This window comes from Acanthaster planci, linkage group LG04, assembly GCF_054643075.1.
Source record: "Acanthaster planci isolate LZ-2023a linkage group LG04, COTS_SCS, whole genome shotgun sequence".
NCBI classification, from domain to species: Eukaryota; Metazoa; Echinodermata; class Asteroidea; order Valvatida; family Acanthasteridae; genus Acanthaster; species Acanthaster planci.
Genome location: NC_141780.1, coordinates 11581470 through 11595987, shown reverse-complemented (window position 1 = coordinate 11595987; position 14518 = coordinate 11581470). Strand labels below are relative to the sequence as shown.

General features: G+C 41.0%; 1 protein-coding gene across 1 annotated transcript in view; it reads left to right on the top strand.

Moving 5' to 3' along the window:
* sort1 (sortilin 1) overlaps nucleotides 1-14518 on the top strand; it is a 79526-nt gene that overhangs the window by 31544 nt on the left and 33464 nt on the right. The window contains exons 8-9 of the mRNA XM_022243608.2: nucleotides 6992-7062; nucleotides 7715-7801. Coding sequence (XP_022099300.2) covers nucleotides 6992-7062; nucleotides 7715-7801 — 158 coding nt within the window. The remainder of the gene's footprint in view (nucleotides 1-6991; nucleotides 7063-7714; nucleotides 7802-14518) is intronic.

Genomic DNA, 14518 nt, shown 5'->3' with positions numbered 1-14518 from the left:
TTCTGCAAAAAAATTAGGAAGTTTCGGATGCCATTTTGTTTCAATTTTTGGTAGAATGGCGTCATGCACCATTTTTTCCGTTTATGTCTGCGTCTTCTCGTTTTGCATTCCGTCTGCGTTACTGAGGACCATATGAAAACCAGGCTTAACTTTGGGCAAAGATCAAAAGTATTTTCCTTGTTCCAACGTGCTCAGGCACATTCCTCCCATTCCGCAAGGGATTAAATAAAGCCAACAATAAGCCCGTTCTCATACAGTAGATCTTCTGGCTTAGGCGAGTGCCAAGGGAAGAACCGGAGCTCATTAGAAATTCCATTGTGTCCTTTGTGATGTTAATTACTCGTTCCCATGCCTGCATGCACGCCCCCAACAGCGGAAGTGTACAAAATGCGGTAAGTTATGATACATACATAGCAAGTACAAGCCGGCAAAAACATACGGGAACATAAATTTGTGATGCTAGGGCAACTTTTCATGTCGATTACAGTTCAACTTTGGTGAATATTCAAAATTCAGTAAGATTTTACAATTCCAATATTTTCTCAAGATTGGAACAAATTTTTCAAGTCCAAACAGTTTTTAAGATTGGAATAAAGTTGTTGACTCCAAATATATTTCTAAAATTGGAACAATGCTTAAAGTAAAGCTGTCATTGGGTGAGGAAAGATTCTCACAGTTCTGTATGCTACATGTCGGTTTACAATAAATTTATTCAATACATACATATGAATGAACTTTTGTACAGTTTTCAGTTAAATTTAGTCAAGTCATGGCAAGTCGCAAGTCGTGTTCCTTCAAAACAAATGTGAAGTCAGTTTTTCCAAGTGAAGTCTCAACTAAAACTGGAAAAATAAAAAAAGCAACTCGAGTCTACAACAAAAAATTCTGTCAACCTTTGATACTACCCAAGTATTAAAATGCCATATCGAGGGCAGGTTTTTATTATATATGCACATGGAACTCTACATTCCGAGACCTCTCATTTCGTTGATCCTCAAGGTACAAATCTCAACTCTTCTTTCAACTACACGTACGTGTATGCATCATCTGCATTTATTGTAACCGTTTTCCCAAGACTCCCTTGGTCCAGAGGAATAATAGGATATTAAATGCGAGGTTTCCATTCTGCATCGTCATCACCACAGATCTATTGTATTGACGTCCAGAGGGCATAAAGTGTGACCATTTCTTGGAGCTTTTGTTTTGCAATTTTGGGCGTGATCCTGCATTCTGAATGTGGCTCGTGCAAATGCAGGAGTATGGGGGGGTTTAGAACAATGGGCTTGTTCCTCTCATGCGCTCATGTCGGAACAGGAAAATGCTTTTGATTCTTACCTAAACAAAATTGAAGCAAATCCTGATACATGCATCATGCAATGGAATGTGTATTTGTATAAATCTTCCAGTCCACTGCACTAATCCTACCCAAACAGTTGCTATGTTTGCAAATTTCCTTTGCACCTTATTTTATTTGCTAGAACTTGATCAACTGTAGTGCGTCCCCATGTTCATCCTTCTTAGTGCCATCAATGACGGACGTGTCTTTTGGTATTTTCAAGTATTTTGAGCTTCCATTCTCACTTCACCTTCCTGTGGGAGTCTGAACAACTGTTACTTGTAAAAAATAATCTGTAGCTTTCTGATATATTCATAGTATCTCAAAATGAGTGTGTTATTTGTCATTTTTGTGGTGTTTTTCTCTTTCTTTATATGTGCATGCTCGTAGGTTGCTAATGTTGCTCTACGTAGCTCATGTCACTTAGTGGTATTATATAGGGTCAACAGGGCAACCTGAGACAGTTGAGGGCTTAACGCGTTTAGCGGTCCTCAACCTTCCCCCAGACAGACAGCAGTCAATCCACAAAAAGATCGAGGTGTTAAGGTAGTAAGCCGATACTCATGATTACTGTGCTGACAGTCCACTCTATCCAACTCCTTTCTGGTCAGAACCAGAGTCTGCCAACAACCGTGCACAAGGGACTGAGCTGCTGTGCGTATGGTGCACGTTCCTGTCCAGAGAGAATGGAGACCCAATGCCAGTCGCCCAGGCCAGGGAGGGGGAGTGAAGGCCTGACGACTGACAACAAGAAGAAATTTGTCTACTGCATCCAACTACTCCACCTCCAGTATGGCTAACTGAGACACACCTACCGGTCCCAAGGACCACTTCATGCATCAGCCCACCGACGTCTGTGACCTCTTCACTGGGGGAGCCTACATTGTAGATGTGAAACAGAGAATAGTGCTATCCGGGCCCATTCCCCATCATTTACTGGGGCTGTCTCGGTGAATACGCAAATGGATTCGGATCCACACCACATCCCTTCCGTAGCCCACTGAGATGCAGGGTTGCCGACTGAGCTGACATTGCCTCGTTCTCTCCTCCCCCCCGCCATGCTTGCATTCAATATGCAGCCTACCTTTTGGGCCGGAGAGAGTGGAAGCCCGCTGCATACCTGTTTTGATGAATGATGAATGCCTTGACCAAGGCTGTCCAGACAAGGCTGTAGCTGACACTAGCCTTACTTGCAAGTTTGCCAGCTGTCTTTAATCCTTCATCACTGAGGAAACTTGAGATTCGCCCCTACTCATGCCCAGATTTATGTAGATGCGGTCCCTGACCCCTCTTTGGCTCCGGCACACAAGCACAACACTTCTTTGGCCTGATGATTAGCCTGGTGAACCTGGTACCTCTTTACGGTCTTTATTATTATTGATCGTTTATTTCAAACACCGTGATTGTAGTCGAAGGCTAAATTGCCACAGTACACACAGCTTGACTATTCCATAAAGAAAACATTAAAGCATTAAAAATTTAAAGTAGACGCATCTCATCTAAACTAAACACAAAACAACAATCAGAAAATGAAAATCACTTACATGTAAGATACAAACAGAAAATTGCACTGTTATAACCAATGCCCACAAAATCACAAATTAATTAAAACCAACCCTTAACAGATTAATGATTCAGCAGACTTACAAAATATGGGTGGGACTATTCTTATAACGTTTGGTCTTACATGCTAATGTGACAGGTTTATGGCATTTCTGAGTTGATATTGCACTTGACTATATCTCAGCTGGGGTAACCACGTATGGAATGTATTGGAAGACTTCAGTTTGGCTGCAAAGTCTGAACAAAGGTCTCTTCAACGACTCTGAAGAGACACAGGCATTTAGTCAGAGCTGATTCATAGTCTGAACACTCCATACCCAAGATGATTTTGAGTGCATGTTTTTGAATGCTTTCCAACTTCCCTTCATGAGATTTTGTTAAGCCTGCATTCCAAACCGGTGTGGCATATTCCATAAGTGGCCGAATGTAACCCCTAAACACTATCAACAGATCGGTAAATAGGCAAGTTAAATTTCTTCATCAATTTAAGAATGAAGATACTGTGAGCCTTATGATAGATATGATCGACGTGTTTGTCCCATTTGAGGTCTGAACTAACCAGAACCAGAATCTTCCCACAGTCAACCATCTGAAGATCAGTTTCTAGGATTTGCATTGATGGAAACCGAGGAATTTTTTCATGAAGCTCACATTCATATTGCAACATTTTTCAGGGTTAATTTTCATATGATTTTGCAAAGCCCACTCACTAAATTCGTCTAACACTGGTTGGATATTTGTTGGATGATTATTTAAGCAATTCTCAACAAGTGTCATATCATCAACATATTTCAGACTGAGAACCTTGTTATTAACAATGTTCCCAGAATTGACAGCTCCATTGAATTTAGCCAAAAATCCTAGCGGGCCAAATTTTGTCCCTTGAGGTAGACCACCTTTCTAAACATTGAAGTCAGACAGCACATTTTTGAACCTGACACATTGAGATCGCTGAGCTAAGAAGTTGCATATCCATGGAATTAATGATGGGCGTGTGCCCATACGAAGCAGATCCTTAATGAAAACATTGTGATCAACACGGTCAAATGCTTTACACAAGTCTAATTACCAACGTACTATAACTTCTTGGGGATTCAGCATGAGAACATAAATTGTCTACAAGCTAAACAAGATAATGAGTTGTTGATGCCCCTTTTCTATTACCAAACTGGTTTGGATCTAAATTCATGTGAATGTCTGACGTAAGTCACTGAACAACAGAATGTTCGGCTACTTTAGCAAAATGGTCAGTTAAAGATACTGACCGTAGCTTATTCCATGTGGGCGGAGAACTTTTCGGAATAGGAACAATGATTGCCTTTTGCCACTGGTTTGGAAAAACACTTTCCTGGTACAACATATTAAAGATATTTGTAAGTGGCTTACTCAATTCATATGGAAACTCATGAATAATGGGCACTGGGATTCCATCTGGCCCACCTGCTTTCCTGCCTGGAATTTTCAGAAGTTGTTTATAAACCTCCCAAACCGAAACTGAAGGACATAATAATGAGGCCTCATAATGAGGCTCCTCCAGCCCACTTCCTGGCATTCTTCCAGCCAAAATGTGACCTGATAGATCTCCCAGTTTTCATAATGGACCTCATCCGGTCACAACTTTGCTGCCAGTAGATACAGAAACATCTGGTTTACAATCTCCCTCTCCCAAAGATGGATCCTTAGGTGACGACTTTCTACCGATTTACAAGGGGTACTTCCCTTCCTGATTTTCCAGGTCTCAGTTAATGGAAGTCTCTTCAACATTCTGGAACTTCAGGCAACCTTCAGTGTGATTTGTCACTTCTGTACAACCGTTAGGCAAATCTGTCCTGTTTGATCAGACAATTGTCCCCAAGGGCGTTGGGCTCTGGGATTGACATGACAGCAACCCATATCCTGACTGCTTACATTACAACTCTTTTGCAGACGTGTGCTCTCAGAGAAAGATTCACCTGACTCTGCATCTCAACGTGGCTGAGTTAATCTTCTAGGTATTCAGTGGTTCACATATTAACCTTTGTCAGTTTCGGCTGCTGATATTCTGCACCAGGTTCCCTTATCTACAAGCCTTGACAACAGATGTCCTTCCTTTTAGCTAGGAAGGGTTACTTGCCTATGTGCATACCTTTCCTCCCAGCAGTTCTGTCTGAATCAATTAATAACATTGCTATTGTCTTCTGTTTGCTCCTTTGTGGCTTCATCAGCTCTGGTGCCAGGCTGCTAGTGTAAATTCACTCCAACAGATAACAGCTTGCTACGTTATGGTGTGTTGGCTGTCGTGCAGCTCCAACCGAGATGCCTGTAACCGCAGTAGCCAACTTTCTGTTTTGTTCTTTTTTACTCAGAACTACAGTTACCATTCATACGCAACTACCATTCTGTCGTCAGAGCTATCCACTGTGGTTGTCCCTGATGGCTCCCCCCCAACTCAGACAAAACTGCCCTCAGGTACTTTCTCTTAGCATGTTCATTGAGCGTTCCCCTCCAAGACAGCTCATTCCCTGTTGGGACCTGTCTTGTGTCCTCGAGCCATTCAAAGGTCTTCTCTCTGAGCCTTTCGTCACGGCCTCATCATCACACTCTTCGGTGAAGCTGGCAGTGGATTGCAGTATCCATCACAGATGGTTTGATTGGATGGTGACGCCACAGCGTCTATTTCATCCCAGCCCTAGGCTCCCTCACAAAGTCCCATTCAAATTCATCCCACGAACAAGACATCTTCATCTCTGAAATCATAGAGCATTTTAGTTCTCTTAACAGCAAACCTTGCTGTCCTGTTCTCATAATGATATCTGGCCAGGACTCAAAGCTGAGTGGTACCGATACTGTCCCGCATCTTCTGTCATTACCCCAATTGAACAAAAATCAGAGACAGTACGGCTTGTTGGATTTCTTCGGCCATCAAGTTCACCTATCCCGAATGGCCAATCTTCCCAGATCACAAACCTTGCCACCCTATCCCAGCTTATAACATTAGAGTGGTATCCACCTTTCGGACATCCCTCGGCATTTTCCTGTCTGTAGATATCTGTAGAGCAGCATGTTGGAAAACACTATCATCATTCACCTCATGTTATTTGACATAGCATAAAGTCTTGCAATAAGTTCTTTCATGACGAGACAATACTGGCCTCTTAACTGAGACTAAGAGGACCAATACTAGGTGAGCCACTTCCAACTCTGTCTAATGGCCTCCTCCTTTCCTTAGTTGGGTCTCCTTCATTCCACACGGTCTTCCTCACTTTTAGTGCATCCTCGCTAACCCGTCTCTAGAGTACAGTGATGCTCTGCAAATACCAGTATAGTGACTGTTTGGGATGAATGCAGTGGACTCCTCCCCCACAGTAGTGTTGGAGAGTCTGCTGATGAAGACCTACCCAAACAGTTGACGCCCTCCGGTCCTCCTCACTGTGGCTCAAACCTTACATTCCATAAAAGGACAAACATGTCGGCAGTGCTGCAGTGCATTGTGGTAATAGAGGGCATGCTACACTTGATCTAGTTTTAGCGAATGAAATAAGGTGTAAAGGAAATTTGCAAACATAGCAACTGTTTGGGTAGATATTTGGTGGCAGACTCTCCCACACTACTTTGGGGGAGGAATTTTTGTTTTGGATGTGGTAAAGACTTCATTCCTGAAACATTTTAGTACTATAGACCAACTGATCACATTTTTTGGTGTATTTGATATGAGCGTGTATTTTGCACTTAGTCTGAAAATCTGTCAAGCTGTTGTAATTCATGACATCTTAATTTTGCATAAGCAGATACCCAAACACACAGGGTATAGATACCCAAAATATCACTTTGTAAATTAAACAAGAGTTTGAAGTCATGTCCCAGTTGTGAATTTGTGTTAAAATATAGGTATCGGCATAAAAGTAAGTTGGTTTTTCATTATAAGAAGTTAAACAAAACTGTGCTTTTCTCCTTTTCTGTGTTCATGTTTTGTCACAAGCAAAGCTCACAGCAACTATTGTTGATTTGGCACTGCTTAGCTTATGGCAATTAAAGATCGTGTCAGAGAAATTTCAGTGGGAGAAATGTACCAGTAACACTGAATGAATTGACTTTGTTTGAATTAATTTGCAGCAATGAAAGAGAACGTGTACAGCTTTGGTGTTCAGGGGAATTTTGTATTTGCAGCAATGGACGGAGGAAAGGTGAACACTTTGTTCTCTTTGTGTTGCTTTGCAGAAGAGAATTGTTTGTATTATACTGAAAAATTATTTAAGATTAGAGTATTATGACATGCAGAATCAAGATTTATTTTTGCAACAGTAGCTTGAAACATAAAATACATGTATGTGGTGGTCCAGGTGTATATTTGTATCTAGAACAAATAAGGGAATAAATATTTGCTTGACCAGTCTTAAACATTAGTTTAGGACCAACCATGCACATATTTATTCCCATTCATAAATACTGTTTGAGTTTCCAAGGATTTGTTCAAGAATTTACTTTCATTTCCCCAAACATCCCACGTTTTTGATTGTATGTTTCTTGTACAAGTAATCCAGAAGAATCTCCTTGTATGGACTTGGTGCACCCTTGCTGAGTTCTGCGTGCCATGGCGTACACAGACTCCCGACTATAGGAATGGACTAAACTGTCGGTGCCAGTGTGTTTTTACGCAGTGGGCATTTTCAAATTGCAATGGGCATTATCTTATGTTTTGTGTTGTTGAATAGAAAAACTTTTTATGAATGCATGTTAACAGTCATGTTTAAAGAAGGTCTTTATTGGTCAATGAATGTAAAAAATACTATTTTGTTACTCAGTCGTACAAATAGTTTTCTCTTGTTGTGTTGATAGAAAAATGAAGAAAGAGTACTTTATGTATCTAAGGATGATGGTGAGACTTGGAACCCTACTCAGCTCCCTGTCATCACCATTAACCAGGTATGGGATAAGTACATTGTATAAATGTATAGTTCAACATATGGCCAAAATTATGCCACCTAGTTTTTTGTATAAAGAAAAACAACAGTGTTATTTGAGACATACAGGACGCTTTCCAGGTCGGTCCATCAATATCAAATCAAATTTCCATAACTGCTTTTTTGGGAAATCCAATTTTGAGTATTGGAAAAACATATACATGTATCAAATATGCCCCAAGGACAGTAAACTCTTATTAACTCAAAACCTGATAGTTTGATACTGTCACAGCGAGGCTAATTGGATTGAAGCTGCCACTGGAAAGAAAGACCACGCTGCAAATAGTCCAGTGATTACAAGTACAACTGTGCTGTGTACAATAATAATAATAATATTTATTTGGGGCAATTGAACATACAAGAAGACAATCACAAGACACAGCGGGCCGCCTAAGAGAACATAACAGTTTAAAAATAAACTGTCGCCAAAAGGCGTACGTCTCCCAAGAAACAAATAGAAAAGTAAGGCAAGAAAGAACGCAACAAAAAATAATCATTGCTGAGATAAAAATAAAAATAAATATATGTGCCAGTGTGTTTTTACGCAGTGGGCATTATCAAATTGCAAAGTTTAAAAAATAAACTGTCGCCAAAAGGCGTACGTCTCCCAAGAACCAAACAGAAGGGTGCGGCAAGAAAGAGCGCAACAAAAATAATCATTGCTAAGATAAAAATAAATATATGTGCCAGTGTGTTTTTACATAGTGGGCATTATTAAATTGCAGTGGGCATTATCTCATGTTTTGTGTTGGTGAATAGGAAAACTATCTGAGGTGTTTATGAATGCATGTTAACAGTCATGTTTAAAGAAGGTCTTTATTGGTCAATGAATGAAATAGAGCAAACTTTGGCAGCTACAGGCTTGAGAGCATGTGGCTCTAAGGATCACACAAACTTTCCACCTCCATACTGTCTCCAAATCAACAGAGCTGTGCCTAAACACACCCAAAACTAGTTACATATCCTTGCCATCATCTTTCATATGCCAAATAAATTCCACTGACCCACACTCTTCTTCAATCACATGGCAAACTACAGTGAATCTCAAATGATCTGACTAATCAAACACAAAAGAAAAGGGCATTCTACTTGGGAGTCTGCACTCTGTACCTGAATTGTTAAAACAAAAACTGGCAGTTATTTGCATGGTGTATGGAAATCTATGGCCCTGAGAATAAAAAGAAACAGGTTACGGATTAAAGAAGTGAATATGGATGAAGGCTGCTTAGGCCTGTCTCTGAAAAGAAATAGAGAAATAAAAGGGGAATTCTGACAAATACTTTCTTTACCTTGAAATCACAATTCTTTCCCATCAAGAGAATAGAATACTACAAATGTATGTGCTTGAATACCTTTGTAACTCAAAATGCCTGAACTGTATCTCCATTTACATTGCAGTTTTATTTGACCAATATGAAAGAAACCACTGCCAAAACAGTAACGAACAAGTGTAAGGCGTCATCTCCAAATTGCCCGTGTGTTACGTGATGCAGACATTTCATGGAATCAGAGAGAGCACACTAATCCCTGCCAAATGAAAGAGCCGTTAGTAACCCGGCGGATCCGCAAGCTTTATGCAAATAACCAACCTTGTGAATACGCCTGATCTTCTGCGTATTGGCCGGTAATCCTTGGCAGGGCAAATTCTTTTGAATTGGCACATGGCCGAGTTTCTGCTGACCGACCGGTCAACTTTCAGTTCGCCATCGACATTCAATCGCCAACTTAAAACCACAAGGTTTTTTTTCTGAAGTCGGCCGGCCACCCTGGTGGAAATTCCAAAATGGATGTATACGTTTATGTACTGTACAGGATTTGCATGTATTGCAATTTGCCAACATTTACCGGTTTGAGACTTTGTGTATCATTCAAGGGATTCGTTTCAGCTTTTGAGAAAAATCGAGAAAAACGCTGTTCATTTTTAACACTCAGAGCACAGCTCGTGTAATTTGTCTTGCAAAACACCATGCACCACAGGATGTTCCTGCCTGCCAGGACAGTTCACAGATTAGGTCGATTTGCAGACTAGTTTAATATGGCCGTTAAGACAGACATTCTTTTCCTTTGTTTTGCATGGTAATTGTGGTTTGCGAATTTACCTTCAACTTTGTGTTTCATCTTCAACAATGCAGCGTTGAGAATTGTCAAACAATGATTCATCTTGCAGTGAGTTGACTGCTGCAGTACCACGATTGACCTTGTACATGTACAGTTCGCTTTTCACATGTAGGCCTATCTACATCGCTCAAAAACTGTTCACACATTATCAGCACCCATCGTAAACACTTTAGAAATCAACAAATGTGGTAACTACATGCATCCTTGCATTTTGGTCATGTGAGTTACTGTGATTGGAAAATTTAAATGTCTCAATATTGGAGATTCTGTTTGAGAAAAACCAAAGCTCCTCTGGAGAAGTCAACATTAATTCTGAGTTTAAAGTTTTATGAGCATGAGATATGCCTGCAAACACCAAGTCATGTGGAAGAACAAAGAAAAGGGACCAGCGGCTAAACCACCTTTCGAGAGCAACAGCTAGTGCTGCAGCCAATCTGCCAGATCGAGCCCAAAATCATAGAACATTGCACTTTCGAACCGAACCAAACCAAACCAAACCCCATGCACTGGTTGGTTTGGATGTTTGCTTTGATATGGCATGGCATTGATAGCAACACAATGAAAAATGGAAAACAAGTTTCAGTTCATACATTATATGCTGCATCCTTGCTCCTCAGATGTGCAAGTACACGTGGTGCATATAGCGGGTATGTACAATAAATTTGCGATGGCCCCGGATCACATGATGGTGTAAAATGCATGTGGTGAGAATTCACTAATAACCAACTAAGAACACCCAAGGTATAGCATTTCAGCTGCAGGACAGTACTAAATTCTCACTACATCCAATTATGAGTATATATATTCAGACCAACATTATGTATTCCAATCTCCAATATTCACACCCTTACATTCCATATTAGGCTAATGATGTCATAAATGAATAAATGGATGGTGATTGTACATGTACATGTAGTTGGTTTCATGTTTGACTGAAGGCAGCTCTGGAGGGGAAAAAATGATTTTGCCAGGCAGAATATAGCAGTGCTTCGGTGCGTGACAAGAGTTAGGGCAAACTTGCAGCTTGGACATGGTCGCCGTCCTTGGAAGGAATACTGACTTGATACCAGGGTCCTTTGAATGTGTCCAAAAAAAATAAATAACCAGAACACAATTCACTCAAAATCCAGTGTGATTTTGTATCCTGTAAAGTAGGGAATTCCCATTTGAGCCGGCTGTTTGTGCTGTTTTCACGTATCCTGCAATCATTCTGTTGAGTCAAGCATGGTTTGAACACAATCGTTTTGGTCAGCGAAACATATTTGGAAAATGTCACACCACCTCTGAGATAATATTCTACGGAATTATAATACCTAAATAAACTTTGGACAAGGTGTAAAACTGTTGAAATCACGTTGCTCATGGATATGGGACGGAGAAGGAGTTCAGTACTTGTATTAATGTATCATTTATACACAGAAGTACTACGCCACGTTTGTAGCGAGTTCCCAATGTCTCACTTTGCATTGACCATTGCACATGTTCATGTTCAGTACATATACAGGTATGTGTACACATGCGTGTTCATGTCCCAACCCGAACTGAAGTTTCGCCAACAATTTCTTGATGACTGTAGCGACCCATCGTCTTTAATAAATGGTAATACTGGAATTTCCGCAGAACGGCTGTCAGTATTCATCATGTCCAAAAAAATCATGCTCATTCATGATGTTTTTCCTCGATGACAAAAGGGCACATGGCCGCCAGCCTCTTTAAACCCCTCATGCTTCAGCGCACACCTCCTTCGCATCCACAGATTTCCCCTACTTAGCAACAGCAGACCAATTGGAAAAAATACGGACAATATACGGAAGAACAGTTCAGTCAAAAAAGGGACCTGTGAAGCCAGTGTGAACCCGCTCCATGGGGGTTCCTGCATGGTGTCCAGTGGGTCTGTGCCTGTTTTGATGGCTCGGTTTCTTTTTTTGGTTACATATCTCATAGGATAAGACATATCTTTCTATATCTAGAATTTCCCCTTTATCCTGAATTTTATGCGCTTGATTCCCTGATGACCTGCGGATGGTAAATCATAGTGGAACTGCAGTGTTCCTTCTTTTAGGGAGCTTGTCCAAAAGGTTGAACTGCAGTTTGAACGCGGACACTGGGGTTTTCACAAGTCCTTAGCAACCAGCCGACTGTTCACGGCCTTTGCCAACTTACCATATCAAAGGAACTGACTAACAAAACCCACTATTGTTATTTAAATTTTTCACCGGGCGCAGCTATCAGAATCAGACCGCAGCAGCTGCAGTCGGTTCCACAGACGCTTTGGAGAGCCGTGGCCACCGTGACTCTTTTTATTTATTGGAATCCAGTCCCTTATCCCTTAATTGTTGCACAAGAGTCATGTTCAGTTGACTGGCGGTCCTTGAGGTCCTTCTTTATAAGTTGCACTTTTGTGCCTCAGAGTTTGTCTAAATTCATGCACTTAGAAATAGTCTGCACTGGCCAACCCCTGTCACTGCTGTAATTACAACGCCAATTGTCTCCTTTCAGAGGCATAATTTTAAATTCCAAAAACAACTGCTGGTATTCAGATTGGAGCTTGCCATCCAATCAAGTTTAAGAAATACTTTGTGTAAATGTTTAGGGAGAAACACCGCCTACTCTTGGAACCCGTCAGAAAAGTACACACAGGAGCTGTCAATCATTGTTTAGAAAGGGGATTTTTTCTTTGCAGATTGGATAATTTTTTACTTTCATTCTGATTGAAAAGGGCTCTTGGCCGTTAAAAATTTAATGCCCAAATTTTTTCGCGACGTAAATACACAAATACATGAGAAGGAATTAGACTTCGTCTTGTAAAGTGAAAATGATTATTGTTTTTTTTTTGTGCATCATTTTTCAGAGAAAAGGGACATAGGTTAATTTCAGAATGAAGTCTTTCAAACTGAAAACAAAGACTGAACATGCATTTCCGAAATCTTGCACGTCTTGGCCTCTCAAATAAACATTTTTTTCCCCAATGCTTAATGGCAGCTTTAGATTTTTTTGTCTCTTATTACTTTGTTTTGGGGTAAAATTCAAATTATCCCTGAGTTTATGATCAAAATGTTGTTTAAATTCATAGTAACTGTAAACAAACAACTAACAAAAAGCTTAGCCTCTGTGTTTCTCTATTTTCAAGAAGTGACAAAAAGTGCCATCGTTTAATCCTTGCATGAGTCTGGGTGCATACATGCATGCGAACGATGCTGTACATGAACACCTGCACGGGTGTTGAAATAGAGGATAAGAATACAGGAAGCCCTGTGTGATTCAATGTTGTGCCGAGTAAAATATATATTTTCAGGCATTGCTTTGATCACCTTTGAAGCATATACAGAGTCCGCTTTTTTGTGACAGTCTGAGAAGAATTCACCATGTTTATGTCCCCGACGCTTTGAATTGCAGATGCACGACCCACTTTACACATTCCGAGGATAACCAGTAGATATACATGTACACCGAGCATCTGTCTGTGCACCATGCATAGAATGTTCGGGTTGACCGCAGTCGCTGCAGCAGGCATGAATAATTCAAGAGCATCAGCATGATAATTACGATCATCTTGGGACTGCGTCGTTAAATGTTTTTTGCATGAATGAACTTCAACACGGTCACTGCAGTTCCTTAAACAGTTCCACACCATGGATTTAGTGAGTCTCTGATGTATTGCCTATTCGTAAGAGTACATCGGTGTTTCAATGTATGCTCCCTTTGCGATGTTTCAGCATCATGTTGTACTGGTTCAATTCCTTTATCCACCAAGCCAATTGGCCCTGGGGCTTCTTGAACCTCAACAGCCATGTTAAGCTACTATGGTCAGTGTGGTTGGTAAATAGTTTCCCAAAGAGGTTATGTCAAATCTGATGTATGAACTTCATGATAGCTAGGAGCTCCTTTCGGGTTGTGCAGTAACGTCTCTGCTCAGGGTTTAAGGCATAGCTTGCATAGGTAACGACTCTTTCCTGGCCATCCTGGACCTGCATCAACTCTCCACCAATGGCTATGTCCAATGCATCGGTGTCCAGGACAAATTCATCACATGCATTGGTGTCCAGGACAAATTCATCACATGCATTGGTGTCCAGGACAAATTCATCACATGCATTGGTGTCCAGGACAAATTCATCACATGCATTTGGTAGGGAAAGGACAGGTGATCTTTTTAACCTGTCTTTCAGAGCCTTGAAAGCTGCGTCCTGCTGTCCTCCCCAATGAAACATCTTGCGCCCTGTGATGGCATACAAGGGGACTGCAAGTGCAGCTAAATCGGGGACAAAGGCCCTGTGGTAATTGACAAAGCCCAAGAATTTTTCAACCTCCTTGGTGCTCTGTGGTGTTGGCCATGACTTCACTGCCTGGGTATCTTTGTCTGATATTTCTATGGAATTCTCACTGACAACTCTACTCAAGAACCCTTCCTCAAGCAGGAGGTGCACTTTTTAGATTTAAGCTTCAGTCCATGGTGTCTGAACTGTTCTTGTGCCTCAGCCAGGCTCTGGAGGTGTTCATCAAAGTTTCAATTCAGGATGACAATGCCATCCAAGAATGCCAAGGTAGTCTCCCAATTCAG